The sequence below is a fragment of the Rhododendron vialii genome, chromosome 12a, assembly GCF_030253575.1.
Source record: "Rhododendron vialii isolate Sample 1 chromosome 12a, ASM3025357v1".
In the NCBI taxonomy this organism is placed as follows: Eukaryota; Viridiplantae; Streptophyta; class Magnoliopsida; order Ericales; family Ericaceae; genus Rhododendron; species Rhododendron vialii.
Window position 1 is genome coordinate 30,399,309 of NC_080568.1, and position 21,742 is coordinate 30,421,050.

Sequence of the window (21,742 nt, forward strand, 5' to 3'; positions counted from 1 at the left end):
CGAACTTGGAATTACATGTAAACTAGTTGAGTTCACAAAGCCACTTCTTAAATCTCGATTCAAGTGGTTAGGTTCATAACTGATATATGAACTTAAAATTACATGTAAACTGGTTGGGTTCCCAAAGCCACTTCTCGATTCAAGTGGTTAGGTTCGTAACTGATATATGAACTTGAAATTACATGTAGACTAGTTGAGTTTGAGTTCACAAAGCCACTTCTCGATTCAAGTGGTTAGGTTGGTAATTCTCTATCTGTTCACTAGCTTAATAAAGAAGATTTCAGGATACCAAGGAAAATGAGGAGCAATTCAGCGTTCTAAACCTAAGTGCTGAATTGGTTCCAAACTTTCATCCAAACATTACCACCCAGAAAATGCTAGACACTCGGTCGAAGAGAGGCCCACTGCAACAATCTACTAGCAATAGAGTAGAACCTTACATTCCGTTTTGCCATAACCATGTCTACAAAATACATATTTTCCATGTAGTTTTCGATGTCTCAATCCTCCTTTCCCCGGGCTATATCAAGAAGAATTTGGTTCAGATGCTGGCCAAAAATCTTAGTAGAAAATGACTCAACGACATGTTGTCGAGCTTCATAACCCATTCTTTCTGCCAATTGGGGGTCCCTTGTGAACTTTTCCATCGCTGAAGAGAACTCTTGAGGGCTAGGATCACAAAGAAACCCTGTCACACCATTCTTAATTGTCTCCACAGGACCCCCACTGTTGCATGCAATTACAGGTTTGTAGGCTGCCATTGCCTCCAATGGAACGATTCCGAAATGTTCATCCTACAATCATTAAGCATTATTAGGCGACTTTGTTTCAAAATTACAATTTTGATAAGTAGGAGACTTCTTGTCAGTCGTACAGAATGGATCTGAGGATGATATTGGACTTTCACACACCTTTGGTGTATAAAGAACGCAGAGGCATTGCGAAAGTAGCATATTTCTTTCAGCTGTTGAGCAAGAGTTCATGAACTTAAGTAACCTTGTGAGATACCCCTTTCCTGTCTGCTAAGCTTTTCAATTCCTCCAAATATTCGACATTCTCTCTTAGTCGTTTATCAAAGCCACCTGAAGAAAATACATAAGGTGGTCAAATTACTGAAAACATGTACCAAATTCTACATCCGAATGGGCAAAAACATATCTTGCACGTGTAGCAAAAATTGTTCCCCCATCGCTCTGAAACATAAGCTGAATTATTTATGAAAAGTGTGATTAAGCACCATCTAGCATTGGTTCCTTGTGTAAATAGGTGGGGGCAAATGCTTTCTCAGATTGCCAAATCCACCAACTACAGACAATTTGCAGAAAGAGTCAAAATTATACTTTGCAGATGGCAATTACTCCCAAATTAGAAAAGTTAAAAAAAGAGGCACAAGCAGCCCTTTTATGCTGCATCAAACAATAATGTCAAAGGAAGAATAATAATCACCATTCACACTAACAATGCAGGATACAAATTGAACCAAGATAATAGTGCATACTGCATGCTCCTGATTGCTCATCAAACTGCTATTTATGTTGCATGGACTCTTTTAAATCTGTCAAGTGTGTGTATTCACTCTACATATCTAGTTGGCCTAGTACCATCAAGCTGTCTAGTACTCCAAATTTACCACATAATTGCACATGTAAAAAACACCACCGTTGACGCTTTTGATTCTTTCCTTGTTTTTTCGTAAGTTCCAAGATTGATGCTTATGAATGTCTTTTATCCCAGGAAAAAAGAAACAAAAATAGATGAAAAATGAACTTCCATCTGTACCCTAGAGTCCCTTGAACTTGTGTAATAGACGATTCCAACGCTAACACTGTACGCCAATGCAAGAAATATGGCACCCAACTGATGAAGGAATATGCATTTTGTACAAGTGACAGACGGGGTAATGATACACAATTAAGAACTAGAAAGGATATATCTAAAACCAAGATGAATCCATGACTGTATGTCTGTACTCAAGCTGGAAGTAGATAGACTTGCCTATGACTGTCAACGTAGCGTCAGGAACATTAAGACCTTGGACATCACCTCCAAGGGTTTGCAGCAAGGAAAAAGCACATATTGCTAATTCAACATTCTTTTTCCTTTCAAAATGGTTGACAGAGAGAAAATTAAACTTGCAATAGATTCACCAAATAAATTCTTAACGTCAGTGCGGGAAAGGGCAAGGGATCAAAACTGCCAAGCATATGTTTAAACACAAAAATTTTAAACCATGCCCAAAACTAGAAAGATGCCAAGAATAAGGATGTTTGTTACTTAAAAGCATGGGGTTTAGCAAACTGCTCTACATTCACTGCAGGGTAAAGCATGGCTGGCTTGATTCCTCTCGCATGAAGATGCTTAAATGTACCCGCAAAAGTAGATGCCGTAAATCTGCTGTTAACCATAATCAAATCCGCCATACCTGTAAATATATAGGTCAATCCATTAAGCTTGTGAAAAGCACATTACATTAATTCAAAAAGAGGTATGGAGGATGATTGGATTACTTGTTCTTACATTGTCATTTGGCATCACCTATTCAGATCATAGGATATTTGTTGGGTGGCATAGCCTTCTTTTGCAAAATTGCTTTTGATAGATACTATCATTTTTTTGCAACAAAAAAGAGAAATGATTGTAGTACTGTATCTTATTTTCACTTTCTTGGGCTATTTGGTTTGGAAGTGGCTGCTAGAGGACAAGTTCGACAACATCGTTCATTATTAGCATAAATTGTGCCGTTTGTCATCTTTGGCCTCATGTTCTCTTCCATTTAGGGAGTCCTCTCTTTCTTTCTTTTTCCCTCAGAAATTTGAGAGCAATGTGTGATTTGTAGTTTGTCTCTGAGTAACCTTCTCCTTGGCACTTTATTTAAGTGGACGTGTGTCCTCCTTTCTTGTTGGCTCATTTTTAGAGTAGAATTTCCTGTGATGTGATGGAAAAGAAAAGATATGGAAGACAATTTAATGGACAATCACAAAGCCAGGATCCAGAGAGGTACCAGTCGTTACTTCTTCTATAAAGTCTATGGATTTCCGATATATCTGCCGAAGAATGGTTGTGTGTTGAGCCAGAAACAAATCCGGAAAGTGGCAATAGAATTCAACCTGGACAGGAAGCAGACAATGTGAGCTATCCATAAACCGCTTACGATGAATTTTTTTTCTAAAATAAAGAAAAGAATCACCTTAGTTGATTTCTTTAGTTTCATCAAAGGAATGACTACAGAGACTTGATCAGCGAGCACAACATCAAATGATGGCAACATGAACAAGACACAGGCGGTGACAAAAATGCACCTGAGATAGGCACATACAGCATGTAGACGGTAGAAAATATGCCGGGGTAGGAAAGCACCATATACAGTTACTCGAAAGGTTCCTGCACATTGTGTTTACGTTAATGTCACATATTGATATATTAGAAGGAAGAATAGATGCAGAGTGCCAAAACAAAATTGTTTGAAGGAGAAAAAAAAACATCCATAGGTACAAAGAAGTTCTTTTTCAAGGCTTCCACAAATTACTAAGTCGCCACTTCTCCTTTTGTTTCATAAGGACGGCAAACGTTAAATTTAGTATTCAACCAGTCCATCATCTTGGAAATTACCAATCATCACCAAAACTCACTTTTATTTTGCCATGTCCTCATGTGAAAATGCTTTTAACTAACCATTTATGCAGTGAAACAGCATGGTTACACAAATTTTCTTCAGATTGTGTTACGGCCTATATTACCTGGAATTAAAATTGTTCTAGTGCAAGTAAAATAAACCAGAACCTGGTCTATAAATGTCACTGTTAAAATCTAAGGCATTTCCAAACATGGAAGTAATTTTATGGGGGGGATTTAGAATCCATCAACAAAAGTAGCAAGTTTAAGGGAAACCTTTTTTCCTTGGCTTAGACAGGGAAATGTGGCAACCTTATGCAACTCTCCAAGATATGATACAAATGTAAGTGAGATAAACATTATACATGTAACCAGACCAAGTCAAGAAAAACATCTCAAAAAACATACGACAGTTTTTTTAATATGAAAAACGCACGCAAGTTCAACCAAACAATACTAATTGATAGAGCAGCCCCATCGAACAACATATTAGATAAAAACAATACGAATTCCTCACCGGCAAGAGTCTCCTCAAAACATCAAGTTCTGTCGTGGTGAGCTGTAAAAATATGAACCTTGTGACCATGGGATGCAAGTTCTGCGGCAGCATCAACAATTAATCTTTCAGCTCCCCCCTATACATAACATCAGCCATGGTTTAGTCAGGGGTTTTAGCAAATTTGCATTTAGTCCTACGTATCTTAGAGCCCAGTAGCATTTTCCTTTTATTTTTGCATCGCTTGCAAGGTACTAATATTTTTGCATGAATCCATTTTCTTTTCTTTTTTTTTCCTGCTTGAAAGGCAAGACACAGTAAGTCCTCATCTCTATCTGAAATTTGTTTTGTGGAAAAATTTGTTGTTAATTATGAGGGTACACTCTTATCATCAGCCCAAATAACTCCATTCCACCTAGACTGAAGCCATCACCTTTCACCTCCATCATCAATTTCTGGAGCCAAAATCATACAAGTAAAAAGATTGAAAAGTAAAATGTCTATTATATCCGAAGTACTAAACTCATAGCTGCACATTAACTGATAAGGTCTAAAAACTCAGTGCTACCCATTATCAAGAAACCTCATGAAATTGAATTAAGCAATAATCCCCCGAAAAACGTCTCATCCAAAGATCAACCGATGTAATAAAATTAAACTCTAAACCTCCGGAGATCTTCCCCATCAACCCCTATTCAAATCCAACTCAACAATTTCTTCACAAATGCAGCTTCCAAAAGGTGGGTTGATTTATAAACTAAAAACAGACTTTTTTAAATAGAAAATTTGTCTTCTTAAGACCATTTTGTCAATGAAACTCTTCAAAAGGGAATGTAATGATTAATTCAAAAGCGAATTTCATGTATTCCTCTTAAAAAACCATCTTCCCAGAATCGTAAGAATTATAGATTCATCTTCTTGAGTCTTGATACATTCAAACAGAAACAACAATAGAATGACAGAAAAATACAATCAAGAAACCTCAAGAAAGTGAATGGCATTAATGGGAAAAAAATCTCATCAAAAAAACAACCCATGTGTATGAAATTATACTCCAAAACCCCCGGAGATCTTCCCCATCAACCCCGATTCAACTCCAAACAAACAAATTCTTCACAGATGCAGCATCCAAAAGGATTGATCTCTAAACTAAAATTAGAATTTTAAACAGATAGTTTGTCATCTTAACACCATTTCGATAATGAATCTCTTCAAAAGTGAATGAAATAACCAATTCTCAGAACACTTGAATTTATTCATTACTTCAAAGATGAAAAAAAACCATCTTCACGGAATGTTGTTGTAAGAATTATAGATTCATCCTCTTGAGTCTTTATACAATATGACCGAAACAAAAATAGAATGACATGTTGGGATTTCGCGGAAGTTTGGTGATACCCACACTACACACATCTTGAGATCCATTACTTAATAAGTATTATCACAAAGAAAAACAGGAGTGAACACGAGAGATTTACGTGGTTCGACCCAAAACCGGCCTACTCCACAGGAGAGAGACACTCCACTATATGAACAATACAGAGCTTCGCAACACCAATACCGGAGCCCTGAAGTTATACACACTTCCCCGCTCACCCGGTGTCCACGAGCCCCAAATCTCAAGGGTACCCGCTCATTGGTATTTTTTCTTTACCCTCACAATGTATCCCCACAGCGCCAAAGGGTGCTGCCCCATCTCTCTAAATCTCCATCTCTACACTACACAGTCTACACTGATTTTCCTCTCCCATTCATTCACACACACATACACGAAATGAAAGAGGAAAAAACAAGACAGCCATTAATGGGGTAATCATGCCTGAGATTTTCCAGATTTGGGCGTGGCTTCTTGAGTCAAACAAGGCTGCCAACTTGTTTCCTTTTCACAGATGGGCTGATTTCCAACATGACAGACAAGCGCGCACACACACTGACACCAGAGAAGTAAGGATAGATCAGGATGAATGAGGGCGATGTTGAGACCGGAGCTTCCCTTTGATAACTTCCCTGAAACAGAAAATTGATTGACCTAGGAAATTTCTATCTCAGACTTTTACAAGAACAAACCACAGCTCATGCAATTATCAGACAACATTGGAAGAACAATGAAAGCTATATATATGAAGTGATAGATGCTTCAATGCTTGTGTTTTCCCATGGCTTTGGCTTGTTGTGCTTCGTAATTCGCCATCAGTTGGAGAAAAAAAACATTTTATACTCAAGTTGGAACTCGATGAGACTAAAAGTAAAAAATTACGATGAAAATCAAGAAAAAAGTTTTAGTGTGAAACTAATAATTGCGAAAAAAAATTGAATAAAAAACAAAACTAAAAAAGTCCAAAAAGCCTCTAAAGCTCTTGGAGGAACAAGGCTGGCTGCAAAGAATTACTCTTGGCCGCGAAAAATTACTCTTGGCTGGAAAGAATTACTGTTGGCCGCAAAGAATTACCCTTGGCCGCAAATTATTACTGTTGGCCGCAAAAAACTTACTCTTGGCTGCCAAAAATTACTTTTGAATTGCGGCCAAGAGTAATTCTTGGCGGCCAAGAGTAATTCTTTGCGGCCAGTCTTGTTCCTCTAAGAGCTTTAGGGGCTTTTTGAGTTTTGTTTATATTTAAAAAAAATCGCATTTATTAGTTTCGCACTAAACTTTTGTGAATTATTGATTGGTTTGGACGAGTGAAATCCAAAAAGTTAGGCACGTGATAAATTGTTCAAGGAAAGAAGACCTTTGGATATTCAAGATGAGCGTGGCCTTAACTCCTTATGATACCCTCTTAGGTCCGGATATCTTGGATTAATGGTGGGTTAAGTTCTGGGAACCAAAACTCATCAAAAATCTGTCAACCCCTAAAAAAAAAACTGTTTTGTGTTGAAACAGTTCAGTTACATGTGATTATGGATAGTTTTTCTCAGTTGGGTGATCTTGAAAAAAAAACATTGGAATAGACTATAGAGTATAACCTTACTAATGATTTCTGTGCATACATCAGGAATTTTGGTTATTGTTCGTCAGGGAGATCGAGTTTGCTTCAACTACCGTCCACATTACTAGACTTCTGATTTTCACCTGCCCCTGCATTCTCGATCTTTCCCGAGTTTTCAACGATATTTCTGCTCAAATCGGAACGTGTTCTGCTATATCAAATTGGATTAAACTCTCCCTTTCCTTTTCATTTTGTTCATTATACAGCCCAATTATGCCTTTTCAATGTGCTTGTTTTATCATTTGACTTGAATTTTTTCGTCAGGTGCCAACCAGGGACAATAACCCGACAGGAAGGCCATTACAATTAATGGCGAAGAGGTCGGTGGCTGCCTAACGGAGGGCTAGCCAATTAAGGAGTCTTCCTCACTCAGTTCTGTATCTGCTAGTCAATTTCGATACGAGTAGTAGCAATTGCCTCTGGCTGGTAATTTTGCATTCGGCACTACAGTTAGTTGTCTCTCTTATTTGTGCATGGTGGTACATCTTTTTGGTACGAACAGTCTCTTTGTTGTCTCTGCCTCTTTATATTTCTGAGTATTGTTTTATTTGATTCATTTTCGGAATGTATGAAGAAATTTGAAGGTTTATTTTGAGAGTGTTTCCAGCATGAGTCATGACTTGGGGAAAATGGCAATTGTACATAGTTTGCATACACTAAATTCAGACTGATTGGTGTGACGGTGGCATTTTTCAAATACAAACCGCGATGGTGAACATTTTGATTCCCATGTAGATATGTGAACATTTTTTTTTGCGAAAACCTTGATTGGGTAGGATTTGTTTGACTTGGTTAGTATAGCTGGTACGGATAGAGTTCGATCGATAATGTTCTAAACATCAGTAATGGGCTGTTTTGGGTTTTGTACTAGTTTTTTTTTCATTTCCTTCAGCAGAGAACATAAAGCAGCACTATTCTGATTACTTATAGCATCAATGATGGCTCCAATTCCTTCTTTCCAGCACCTAATGGATGCTGTTACGCACCAACATTTACACGATGGCATTCCATTTCTCACCGTTTTCCTAATGCTTGATTTCGAGATTATGACTTGTGCTCTCAATCTACATTAGAATAGCTATTTGTCTCCATTGGCAAGTTGAGTATTGCTAAATTGCAAATAGGAGTTCGTTCATATTCTTTTACCCGTATTTCTATCATGAACAGTTTTACTTGTGTTAGGATTAAGCACTTACCATCTTACCAAAACCCGCAGGTAGTGGTAAATGTGCAACTCTATTTCCTTATATTAAAGCGTAGCAGGTCCCAAACATCATGGTTCGACCCGCGTAGGCAGAATGCTAGACTGCGACCAACAACTTGCATGTGTGATTAGTTCCCCGGAAAAAAACTCACCCCTCTCACAACTCAGTGGCTGCACTTGCCAGTAGTTTTTGTTAAAACTGTTGCTAGTATAGTTCTGGACTCCTTTAGTACTTTTTGTTCTCCACCGCAGTCGATTTGCTGTTCAGATCATCCACGGTCCCAAATCAAAATCCTTAATTTTCTTTGAGGACACAACCATGGATGTTTTCTTAGTTGAAGTATCTGAATTTGACAGTCTACCGACTGAGTATGCAAAATGATTCATTTACATGTTTAACATGGGATTTACTACTTCGATGTCTTGCATGATAATGTTGGCTGTTTCACAATTCGAAGTGATATGTGGTAGGTTTGGTTTGTTTCATGTTTGTAGACTTTCTTTAAGCATTATTGCTGTGTAAAACCTCTAGAGATCCTCCATATTAGCCAAATATTATTTTGACGTTTTTTATGCAAGACATTTAAGAGTTTTTGGTCAAGGGTGTATGAATTTGTTAGAAAGGTGTGTTTTGCGAAGAACAAACCTCCTACGAAATTTGAGGTGCCAATTGTTTTGTTTTCCAGTCATGAAGTGTATTTTTCTTTGATATTTACCAAATTGGGAAACATGATATAGACCCTCTTGTGGTTATTAATGGATGGATTTGTTTATGCTTGAAGTGCATCTTTGATAGGAAATGTCCTCTGGTAACGCTGATAGGCTGCCTTTCATTATGACATGTACAGAGATGCAGTTTCTCGTGTGTGTGTATTAAGGGATCTCTCATTTTGTTAAAATATGGACTTCCCATTTCGGGGTCATAGTATGATGATTCAAACCGTTCAACTTGACCGGAAAATGCTTGATTCAAACAATTTTTCATAAAGCTTGACAGAAACTGTTCTATGTAAACAATGTTTGGATCAAGCACTTTCCGGTTATATTATGAGCCAATTTCTCGCGGGTACCCTTAAAAGCATGTTTTAAACAAGTTGAACGGTTTGGATCATCAAAATATGACTCGGAAGACTCCAAACTTTGAGGTCCGCATTTAGCTAGCAAAATAAAAATTTGCAGCATATCGAGTCATTTGATCGTCTGAAGCTCCCGACTACTAAGATTGTGACATATTTGTTGCAGCATTTACAGACCAGGGAAAGTTTCTCCTAGCTGCACGAAGGTGTAGACATAATGCTCATACCGAGTGCATTATTTCCTTTGATGCAGATGCCCTCTCCCAAGGAAGTAACGCCTATGTTGGAAAGCTAAGGTAAGGCATCATCCCTGTGGACCAACTAAATAAAATAAAAGAACAAAAGTAGCAAATTTGATACAGGTGAACCAGTGTCCTTTCTTTTGTTTGAATACCGCTAATGGTAGAATTCGTGTGATTCATAAAACGTCTCTCTAGTGATGTCATATTACACATCATGAGAAATTAAAACCATGCCTCTTATTTGGTTTAGGAACAATTTTAGACTGTATTGGGCTAAATGCTTGTTAAGTTGCTGGTTGTTCTTAAGGTGTGAACATAGTTTTTTCCTTAGAAGTTATGAGAGAGTGGTTAGTTTGTGATTTATTATAATAATAATAATAATTATTATTAGATGCAAGTATTTTGAGTTTCTTAGGGCTTATTATTTTCTCAAAAGGAATCAAAATACTTTTCTGGTTAATTGCTTCATGATGAACCGCAGGTGTCAAGTCGTATAATTCAATATCTGTAACAGTTTCCAAGTTAGCAAGATCCTTGAGTAAAGTATGACAGGACCTTTGGATGTGTGATGGTACCTGGGTTCAAATCTTCCCCAAGGTTTCCCTGCTTATCCCATCTACCACTGGAAGAGAATAGTACACAAAAAACAAGATGTTGATTGCAAATCGATTTATGTACATATGTTGTGTATGCTGGAAATTCAGGTACCATCATATACTTATGAATGCATACTTCTGGCTAATTGAGAGAGAACAGGAAAATTTTCTCAAGTCCGAGCAGGCGAGCATAGACATATAATTCTATATTGAATCAAGACATCAGGATATTCCTCCCTTTTTCTGGTAAGTCATAATCAAGACATAATTCTATATTGAATGGTTCAATGTTCATGCATTTTACCACATGAAGGCCTTACTCTCCCTTTTTCCTTCTGCAGTGTTCTATATTACTCAATTATGTTGAAGGAAAACTGGAAGTCAGACCAAGAGGTATAACCTAGGAATCATTCGAATCTGAAAGCAATCTTTTGCTTTCTAAGATCCCGAAACTCTAGGAAAAACCAGTGCTCGCTACCCAAGTCACATCATGCGTGAGCGAAAGTATGAGCGTGAAAGAGTCTTTCAAAAAACATTCCCAACTATAACAATTTGTGAGAGCGACACACCCAGGAGTTGTCCCAGTGGTTCGGGCGGATGCCCAGACTTTGGGAGTACTCGTTAAGGTATGAGATTCGATTCTCCACCGGGTGAATATCCTGAAGTAAGTGGGGGGCCGTGACTGGTGTTGCCGCGGTGACTCTCCCGGAGGTTTGGGTTGCACAGTCAGGTCCATTTAATGCCCTGGTTGTAGGACTGTTCCTTTGATACCAAAAAAAATAAAATAAAATTGCGTAAGGACAAGTATAAAGCGAGGATTGAGAGCTAGTGCGAAGGGTACTAATGAAGGATTATGTCACTAAGCTCTGCAACAGCTCGTGTACAGTGGTAAACAAAATACTACATGTGACAAAGCTTAATTACGTACCTCAACTTAAACAGGCAATGTAGCAGATATTTCATGACCCGTGAGTGATAGAAACAGGGGTTTGATCCAGTATGGCTGAATCTCTTTTCATAAAAGTAAATGCACTCCAATTATCTTCGATAATGTACTGATCAACATTCGATTAAAACAAATTTTCACGAAATTTATCTTCTTGACAAGATCTACAATTTGAACAGCTTCGATCAAGAAACAAACCCGGGATGAGTTCACAATTTGCCAATTACAAGTTGCAGACTTGAAGGCTGGAGCTTCGATTGGTTGCGATGTCGTTTTAATGCGAAGTCCCAATGAGTTTGATACAGTGTGGCCAAATCTATTTTTATATAAATAAATTCACTCATATCATCTCCGATTATGTGCCGATCGGAATTCGATTAATGTTATCTTTGATACAATTCATATTCTTGAAAAGCTCTACCATTTGAAAAGTTACGATCAAGAAATAAACCCGGGATGAGTTCACAATTTACCAATGGCCGGTGCTTTGGAATATTACGATGTCGTTTTAAATGACTTTGCCTGTTGAAAATGCGAAGTATAAATGAAACCTGGGCCTCCCGGGTTTAAGATGCGAGGAGCCAATGAAACCAAGTCGACATCGATTTGTAAAACCTTGCGTCTTTGCTTTGCACGCGAGTTTGTTTGGATGCCAGTCCTCGTCTCCAAATCGAACCCCCCACCCCTCCCCAAGAGTGTAATCTCTCTCTCTCTCTCTCTCTCTCTCTCTACACAAGTCATCTATGGTGCAATGCCCGTATCCGATTCAACGTTCTTTTACTATTTTGTTTTCCTTTTTATTGCCTTCCTGCTAAACATGAATGCATAACGTGCTCTCATCCTCATTCCTCACTGGCTGTAAGTATAGATATTTGATGCAGTAGTACTTCTGTGTTTTGCTGATGCTGTAATGTAGAGGTAATTGGTGCTCAAGTACAGTAGAATATTAATGCATGCTAGTGTCCCTGTAAACGACGATGGTGTGGAGATAACTTGCAAATTCACTTCATCCAGGAGCAATGGACACCAATCTATTTGCTACCTTGGAGCTGGTAGCGCCGCGCCTAGCTCTCTTCCTGTCTTCCTTTAGGTGAATGGTGCCTCGTAGCACTTCCTTGAGCTCGGATGGTTTTTAATTCGGATATGGATTCAATCATTTAATTCAGGTCGATCTTATTTGTCCGTGCTTGTATGGTTCTTTTTTTTTTTTTTTTTTGTGGCAATTCTTCGCCTGTCTTTGTCACCAAAACTATCAATTTTTCCTTTCTTTATCTATATGCTGGAGCTGGAGTGGAATATATTAGTAGAAAAAAAAAAAATGCTCAATCCACATAATCTTGACCTTTTTCCTTCCTGCTGCTGGAAAGAATGGAAGAAAGTATTGAAGATTCGTACGTAGAAGTCGTCTACAATTGAAGGACTTACCATTTTTATGGAAAAAAAAATCAAAAGATCTGAGACGCCGAGGAGACATGGCAAATGTACTCGTTCGTGTCTTGTTCGGCAACAACTTGGATGACGATATATAGAATTAAACAGCATAAAAAGGTTTCATCCTTGAGCAGTGGCAGCTAGCCCGGGGGCTTGTTGGGCTTACCCCAGAGCCGGCCCTGTCCTTGTGCACAATGAAGTTTGTTTGTTTTAAGCATGTTTTGGGATGTCAATGAAAAAAGGTTCACTTCCTTGTATATCCATCCATAATTCTAAAACGTACACCTTTAATTTGATCCTCCTTTAATTTGATCCTCGTATCGGAGACTTATTTATACCATTTTTTTTTATTTTTTTCTCCTTTCCTTCTAAACAGTACTACATTGCTGGGGATATATACCAAAAATCAAATACCTACCCCCAGGACATTGGATCACTTGTTGGAAAATACTGCAACAGTATTCCTTGTCAAAGTCACGAACCCAATACTCCCTAATGCACTCAACCGCACCGTCAGTAAGTTCATCACATTCCATTGGATCCAAGTATGCAGTAGACGGCAGGTTCTGACGGGCCAGTACTGGCGGTACGGTTGGTGGCAGCTTTTGATCGACCGGTGCTAGCGACGGAGTTGATGGCTGCTTTGGAGTGGCCGGTGGTGACCAAGTCAGTGGCAGGGACTTGGGTTGCTCGGTGGCTAAGGCATTGGTCATGCACATACCAATGCAAACTAACATAAAAACAATGGTAGCTGAACCTCCCTTCATCTTGACTCAAATCTTTCTCTCTCTCTAAGTTGTGGTGATAGAATGCTCTAAGTTGTGGTGATAGAATGAAGGTCTGTGATCACCTTTTATAGGCTTAAGTGAGGTAAATCATAAATGGATAACAACTAAAAAGTTGCATCGGATTTTTCAAAGTACCAAATCAAACCAAACTGAGCTTTATGTTTCCCAATCAATTGGAGTTGGTTACATGAATTCTTTATCTCCATTGAGTTATGTCAATGGCTATTTGTTCACTCAAACCCATTAGACTCATAAACGCCCTAGCATTTCGCGTAATCATGTTTGGATTCATGTCATAAAGATCTGACGGGCTTTTTATGTGTTGGCTGTCAGCTACCTAACACACAACCCTCCTCCTTTATCCGGTCTTGGAACTGGCTGAGAAAGAAAGACAAGGCTACCTTAACACATGAAAATTGTTCCTCAGACTAGGATTAATCTATATACTAGATACTATATATTAAACAAGTGGGGTGAATAGATGATTAGTGAGAATGCCTCACGTGGCTCCGTTTGCTCACACTAAATTTAGCTTTTTAGAGTATAATTTTTTCGACCTATATGCTTAACAAATTAAAATAAGTTATACAAATAGCTTGTTTGCTACACTGTCTTTTTATAAACGAAATATCTAGATTGTTTTTAAAACTTGAGTAAAAACAACTTACCCATTTTAGCATTTTTTTTTAAGTCCATTCATGTTGTAGCAACTTAAAATAAACAAACCCCACCCCCCCCCCCCCCCCCAATTGGAGTTTAAAATAATCTAACTTTTTTGGGTCAAATAAGCTAGAATAGCCAAATACTAAGTGATTATTCATAATTGGGTAACAAACACCCTTCATTAACCTTTTTTTTTTTTTTTAAAGCAAATAAGCTAAATAATTAAGATTGTATGAGAATCCGAAAAATAGGACAAAAAAAGAGAGAGATAAGATAGGATTATAACAAACTCAAGGTTGAAATATATAAGATCAACACAACTGAGGGAAAAAAAATCGTAATTAGATATAGAGATCGTTACTAGCTAGCTATATACAGTATCTCTACTTGTTTAGTTTTTATTTGTTTATTGGATAATGAGAATACTAATCCAAATATAAATCGATCGGTCCGATCGGAAAATAAAGACAAATTCTTGAATGTCGAACCGCTCGCCAGGGTTGATGATCAAACGGAAAACAAATCAACAGTTAACATGGCAAAAGAAGCTAGCTAGGATGCCGTATGAGATCATATATATTCATGCATCTTAATTACGTGACAAGGAGTAGTAGGTCCGTCAAAACAACACCAACCACTCCATGCATGTTCCGTTTGACAAGTCTTCTGCCCAACACAATTCTCTAGAGAGAGCCCCGGCCATGCATGTTCTTTCTAGGAGTAATTAATTAAAAAATAAAAATAAAAATTTGAAAGTCTTTCTTTCCTCGTTCAAAAGTGTTCCAACGTGCAATAACCAACTAGCTTGTCAATAGGCCGGAAGTACCAGGAAGTCGATAAATATAATTAATACGGTAGCTGCAATGACAAATGAAATAATCCCAGTAGATCGATGTGTTCATTCTTAATCCAGTTATGTCCTTTATTTTACAAATAATATATCATGATTTATTATGACTACTAAAATCGATCATGCTAGCCAACAGTACTCTAGTTTACAGATCAGAGCTTCTTCTCAATGGGATGATCACCATCCAAAAACAAGAGTTAATTTGAGAGATCAGCATAGCAACAATATTCTATATGCTAATAGGCATAAGAGAGACAGAGCAGCGGCCGGCAGTGTATGCTTGCAAGATTTGGACATAACATGCCTGCAGGCTTCCTTATATACATGCTTTGTTTTCCAATAACGGGCATCGGCTTTTCGAAAACCATCTCAAGAGTAACAACTCTTGTGGCGACCGGTCTCTTCCTGTGGCTTTGTAACATACTTAATAGCTAGGGTTTTCCCTCCATTTTTATTTTTATTTTTATCGGTGTTTTCTGATAAGGATGATTTTTCCAGATGGTGGTTAGGGGTGGCTCTCTTGTTGTACAGACACGTTATGCAGCCAAATGTAACTGTTTTAGATTTTAACTATGGATCATGGATTACTAACTGCATGAATTCAGCACGGATATAAATAATTTACTTGCTGAATGCTAATATAGCCTTGTCAATTTTCTTGTCAGTTGTGCTGTTTGGGGCTCATCTGTTCTTGAGGTAGCTCAGCGGGTAAAAGCCCTAAATTTGCGTTTCAAAGGATTGCAGGCTTGTTTGATTCCCCTCAAGATTATTACAGATTTATCCGGTCGGTAACTTCAGGTTTTTAAATTAATCTCTCAAGCCCAACTGGGTTGGGTGGAGACAGTACTACACTATCGAATTGTTGATTCCTTTTAAAAGCTGTGGTTAGCATTACTGTTATTCACTAATTGTTGATTCCTTTTAAAAGCTGAGTTGGTTGGTCTGATTCGTGTGTGAAGGAAAGGTGTTAAAGGCGTGTGGGATCTCTCATTAGTTCTTGAACTACGACTCAGTTATTCAGGGGTTTGGCCAAGTAGGTCGGAGTGGTCACTAGTTCAAAGGTCAAACATTTCACAATACTTGATGTTTATCCGGTCGTTAATTTCGTTTCGTTAACGTCAGTAGTCGGTGCGCATCCAACGGTACAAACTGGCTCGGCCTTCCGCTTATCAAGAGAATATCATTTGGAATTTCAATCGGCACAGTAGAAAGAATGCTTTTTTATTGGAGTAGAATGCTTGGTTACAAAATTCGAGGCATGTCTTTTGCGTCTGACAAATATCAATCGGCACAGGTAAATAGAATGTTTTTTTTATTGGAGTAGAATGCTTGGTTTCAAAATTCGAGGCATGTCTTTTGCGTTTGACATGTACATGCTCTATCGACCCCCCGTCGGTTTCTTGGGAAGATGTGAGGAAGGCAACGGAGAGTGGTTCTTTGGAGAATTCGCGGGAAAGGAGTGTAAATCCGGAAGAAGATTCTGGGTTGCGGATGGTGGGCTTCTAAATTCAGCTACTTAATTTTTTCATCTGCGATGGGTACGCTGAGGAATTAATCCTTTAAAATCATCAGATTCTTTGTGGTTGACTTTCTTATAAAATATTTGCTAATTCTCAAATTGTCACCAACTCTTCTTGTTGCCTGTTGGTTTGGAACCATATTTCCAACCTTCAGGTCTCAGGTTCGAGAGTTGGTGGGGAGAGAGATGAGAGAGAGATGTGCTGCTCTGCTGTTGAAGCAAACAAAGAGGTATTCTAAAATACCTCCTTTTTTTTAATTCCAAATAATATATACATTTTATTTTTTGATTTGGAAACAAAAAATTAGGATCATTGTTTTTTCTTTTTTTCCAAATCTTTAAGCTGTTGCAGGTAAATTTGTATCAAACAAATAGAAATGACAGAAAATAAAACAGGAGGGAGAATCTGGTTTTATCCGCGATTCTGTAAGTAGAGAACTAGTAGTAATTAAACCAAAACTATTTGTTCTTCCAACTTTTCCGGAACCATAACCGCACCTGACAAAATAGGACAGTCTGGTTCGGGTTGGATTTTTTCATTGGTATCCTCGAACCATCCTAGATCAGTGCAACAGTCCATTCTCTACTGAGAGAGTAAGCACAATTCAGAAGTGGGCGAACACAAATAGTGTAGATTGCAAAAAGTTCAAAAGGGAACCAGAAATAAGGGAGACAAGTTATTTTAGGTCCCAGATAAAAAAAGAAAGAAAGTCATTTTAGGTTTCTTAAATTACAGAACAGAAAGAAAAAAAAAAAAACCACATCCATACTCGGAGTACATGATCGATTCCCTAGATACAGCCCGTAAGGGCAAGTCGAAGTAACAAGAAAAGTTGATCCTAACCAAGGCAACAGAGGTAAGTAGTATCACAAAACCCTACAGCTGCCGGAACTCAAAAGGGGGAAACGTAAACTCGTCATCACTCAAGCCATGCCTCCGCTGGATGCTGTACGGATAATCTGAAACAAAGCTGGCACAAAGGAAACTGAAATTAATCTACTGTAGATGCTTGCCACATGAAGCAATCTCAGTGTATTTAGTTGAACAAAGTTCCACATTCAGATCAACTAATCAGACGGATATTATTGAACATTCCATGCACAGATCGAATTTAATATGTTATTTAAGAGATATTAGGTGGAATGCAAAATAAAGCAGAATCTGTAGTAAACCAATCCAGTTTTCCTAGCAGTCCCCTTGACCAAGAACTTGATAGCGAAATTTCTAGTCTGTCAATCTCTATTCATCTTGGAGGCACAAGTACATAAACTGTGCTTACAAAGTTAAATGTAGAATAATCTTCGTTTGACATAGTGGGAGATCATAACTACTCTCAAGTAAAATTTCCTCAAGAGCCTGCCCATGCTTCCCCTTTTTATTTTTCTTTTGAGCATTTGAAAGAAAGGAACCCCTAAACCTCTGAAGAACTAAGCTTACGAAGTAAAGAACTAAGTTTTCCCTACTCCCTTTCATTTTCTAAGCCTTTCACAAATCCTTGGTCTAAACACAACCTCATCAAGGAATTTCCAGATTTTTGGTACATCGGTGTCAAGGAATATAGAGATGCAAATGGATTTTACGTGCTTCGTTTGCATTCCATCCCCAATGGCTGGCACCTCCTAAGTGCTTTGTTTGTAAAGTACTTCACAAAAGAAAGGCTAGAAAATTGCAAGTTACATTAAAGAAACAACCGTAGAGTAGAAAGAAAGAAACTCACAGGATCCAATGACAACAAAAATGAAGAAACCAAGCAAGATAGGCCCCACTGGATAGGAACTTCCTTTCTTCGTTGCTGTTTCAGGCACAGCACCTCTCTTCTTGATGTTCTTTTCGAATTTCTCCACCTTCCTATCAGCAAGTCGCCTTGAGGTAGTCTGAAATGCAGTGGAAGACAGGAAACAAACTCATCACAAAGAAGAAAAGCGGCATCAATTGACCTAATTAAAAACTATGGAAGAATTCCAAACGGGTTTGGATTAACATTTACAACGTAAAATCCGAGTGTATCACAAAGTCCAAAACCTCACCCCTCCTCAATCACTGATATCTCAAGAATAGTTACCTATCATACACAGATGGTTATATGTTCTGCCATTTAAGCCCCTAGCCAACATGTCTTTCTTTATTATGTCAACCCGTTTCGTAGAAAATTTTTTAACTCAATGAATTTCAAAACTTTTACAAGAGCACCAAAGAGATACTACCTCTGTCTCAAAAAGATTATCAAGTCTGCAAAACAAGAACTAAAAAATGAAGCATTTTTGCCCAAAAAAATTCCAAATTTTTTTCCTGCACATTACTAGATAGTAGATAACCATGATTTCTTTCAATTTATGGAAAAAAGCTCAATGTTCTTTGACAAAATGAATTATTTTAAGTTCTAGATTTGCAAACCAAACAATCTTTTTTGGAAAGGAGTACTTAAAATTCTGGAAAACTATATTCGCACAAAGACAAATTCGACATACAACTTTCAGTGGTTTCAAGTTCAAGTTTCCAAAAATCGGATTGTGAAACATTTGGAAACTTGGCCAGTTGGAATTGAACCTAATGTTCTTCTTCACGTCATGAAAACTTGCTTAAACATCATAATATCCTCTTTTATTCAAAGGGAAAATCACCAATATCCAGCCAAGATTCACAGATGAAACGTCAATCTCCCAGAAAAATTCTTTACCACATCCCCCCAATTATTGCTTCTCATTATGCTATATTTTTCATCACTATTCCAACATGCAAACAAAAACTCGGTCCAAAAACAACCAATTCCACCGATTTAAGTGCGGATCAAAAAAAAAAAGAACGAAACGGTTCCACGGATCTAATTAATCAAGCCCGAAATACGATCTAAAGAACCGGATCTGATTTCTACACCGACAATCAACATAAAAACAAGTAAAAGAATACGACACAACAGCACCCATCAGCTGTTACTACGCAATTGATATGAAACAAGGGCCAATTTCTCAAAGAAAAAGAACGAAACTTGTACGAAGGTATATGCATCTATATCGAGATCGAGAGAGAGAGAGAGACAGAGGTTACCATGGTTGAGGCGGAGATCTGGAGGGAGAAATTGAGAGGAGAGTTGTTCTGCAGAGGAGGGTTTTTTCTTTTTCCAACTGTTTTCGGTTCGGGTACTTATTATTATAAGGTGATGTGAAGGAGAGAGAGAACGCGTCCGAATTGAATTATGAGTAGAAAGTTTTCAACAACTGCTCGGATTGATTCCGTCTTTACAACTATTCAGACAGTCGACAGGTGGCAGCTCCTCTCTTTCCTATGATCATGTTTTGTTCCGCTGAAGTTCTTATTTTGTAAGTACTTATTTTTTATTTTACGAGATAAATTATTCTATTACAATATATCACTATTAATTCAAAACATAAGTACTTGAACAAACCCTTAGTCCGTTCGTGAACCCTCCCGGTCTAGATGGTTGAAACCGTCCGTATTCTAGAGTTTGTGAAAACACTAATTGTACTCCGATTAGTAAGACGAACAATACGAGCAGTTGTTTGGAAATTTTGGAACACATTGGAGAATAATACTAAACTTGGAACTAGTATTACATCCATTTATCTCAAGACAAAAATGCATTCTGAATATATTTTGTTCACGTATCTATTGGTTTTTTATCAAGCTAATTTTTTTTTTTTTTGCTTGGATAACATACTTGACGAACTTTGCAAAATGAACGATTACGATCGTTGTTGTGGGCCCGGAAGGAACCCACAATGGCTCAAAACTGTACCGGACTGGACCTTGACCCCTCTACCTCTTCCTGAGGTCCGTCATCACTTTAGTGTAATTCCTTTTTAGCTTAAATCACAAAGTGAAAAATTCATAAATAATTGAAAACATAATGACACAACAAAATAATTAGGCAGCGTTTGCTTGTCAAACTTTTCAGGTGTTCAAACTTCAAACTTGAAGCTTCAAAAGGGAAGCAAACAATTCACAAATAATGACACAACAAAATGGTAACTAAAAAGCAAAAAAAAACTGCCGTACACCTGTTTTTAACAGCACTAAATGATCATTAGGCTGGTTGTCTAGAATGAACGAACATTTGGGTATATGGCCCTTTCATTTGGAACGCTAATGAACAAACATTTCATTCTTCCCGCTATCATTCCAGCCATCCAAACACTTACCTTAACGGCCCGTTTGGATGGAAGATTTGATTTTGGGTGGATATAGAAGGAGAGTGAATTTGAGGATGGATATAGAATGAGGGGTGATATGTAAGAATGGTAGACCCACTTCATAATAATGGTAGATTTGTAATCCTGTGTTTGGATGATTTTTTTAGAATGAGGATATGGAAGGTGGATATAAGGAGATAAGTTGTCAAATGACTTAATTGCCCCCTAGTTTATTATTTTAATGGACAAATTAGATCAATTTCATTATAATTAGAATAAATACATATTTATCATTAATTGTGGAATAAAATAAATTTATTTACTAAACAAATAATTAAAACATATTATTTACTATAAAAATATTATTTTTCGAAAAAAAATTAAGAAAACATAATTGAAAAGTGAGACATTGTGAGATATATACAACCCATCCCATATACTTGTATGTATGAGTGTGCTCCTTTTCATTTCATTAGGGTAATAATTCCTTCTGCTTTTCATTAGAAAGAAAAAGGGGGAAAAAAAAGGAGTAATTCTTCACCCTTGATTAGCACATAGAAAGGAGAGAGATGTGAGATACAGTGCCCAACACAGATACATAATCCAATACCTCCACCACCGCCTCCCTCTCTCCCCCCAACCCCCACCTCCAGCTTTCATTCGCCAAAACCCTAATCTGTCAGGCCATACTGTCCTTGTGTGCCCACTCTCGATCTGATTACTCCAACGCCGACGATTTGCGACCTTCTTCTTCGACGCTGATGATCTCTGCGAGGAACACCCTGAGGTACCACTTGTATTTTTCAATTAATTGTGTTATTTATTTCCTCTCATTTTCCTTTGAGAAATCATGCAACCATCGAATGGCGGTGTACGGCAGAAGAAGAGGTCTAGAGTAGAAGACAAGGTAGAGAGATTTCAAGGGCAACAAAGTAATTCCCCAACCCCGCATAACCAACGACAAGGGTACCCTTGTCGTTCACAAATCCGGGCGCAGGTGGATTACAAGTCCGAAGTCTCCAAATAAGGGGGCAAATCGGGGTGGAGTTTTTCGCTTCCAAACACCGGAGAAGAGGAGAGGACGGAGAACAACTTTGGGCACGAAGCAAATCCGGGGGCAAATCCCCCAGCCAAATAGGCCGTAAAATCTCTCACACAAATAATTGCAAGTAAAGAAAGAGCA

At 38.0% G+C, this 21,742-nt stretch overlaps 1 protein-coding gene, 1 long non-coding RNA gene and 1 pseudogene across 2 annotated transcripts; 1 reads left to right on the forward strand and 2 right to left on the reverse strand.

Moving 5' to 3' along the window:
• Positions 1-220: 220 nt before the first annotated feature.
• On the reverse strand, positions 221-8,106 carry LOC131309662 (uncharacterized; annotated as a pseudogene).
• A 1,488-nt stretch (positions 8,107-9,594) lies between these two features.
• LOC131311142 (uncharacterized) lies at positions 9,595-11,209 on the forward strand. The gene is made up of 3 exons (XR_009195416.1): positions 9,595-9,737; positions 10,099-10,459; positions 10,555-11,209. It is a non-coding gene; the product is annotated as an uncharacterized LOC131311142 (long non-coding RNA).
• A 5,813-nt stretch (positions 11,210-17,022) lies between these two features.
• Positions 17,023-19,618, reverse strand: LOC131311143 (uncharacterized). Its single transcript, XM_058338479.1, has 3 exons — positions 19,457-19,618; positions 18,129-18,285; positions 17,023-17,381 (listed from the first exon to the last, which is right to left on the reverse strand). The coding sequence occupies exons 1-3, from the start codon at positions 19,457-19,459 to the stop codon at positions 17,335-17,337; spliced, it is 207 nt and encodes a 68-aa protein (XP_058194462.1). The 5' UTR covers positions 19,460-19,618; the 3' UTR covers positions 17,023-17,334.
• Between the last annotated feature and the right edge of the window lie 2,124 nt (positions 19,619-21,742).

Bases quoted from the DNA above. Each gene is read 5' to 3' on its own strand.
- LOC131311143 (XM_058338479.1), bottom strand. The intron at 17,382-18,128 runs GTGAGTTTCTTT...CCTTTGTGCCAG, and splicing joins TTTTGTTGTCATTGGATCCT to CTTTGTTTCAGATTATCCGT.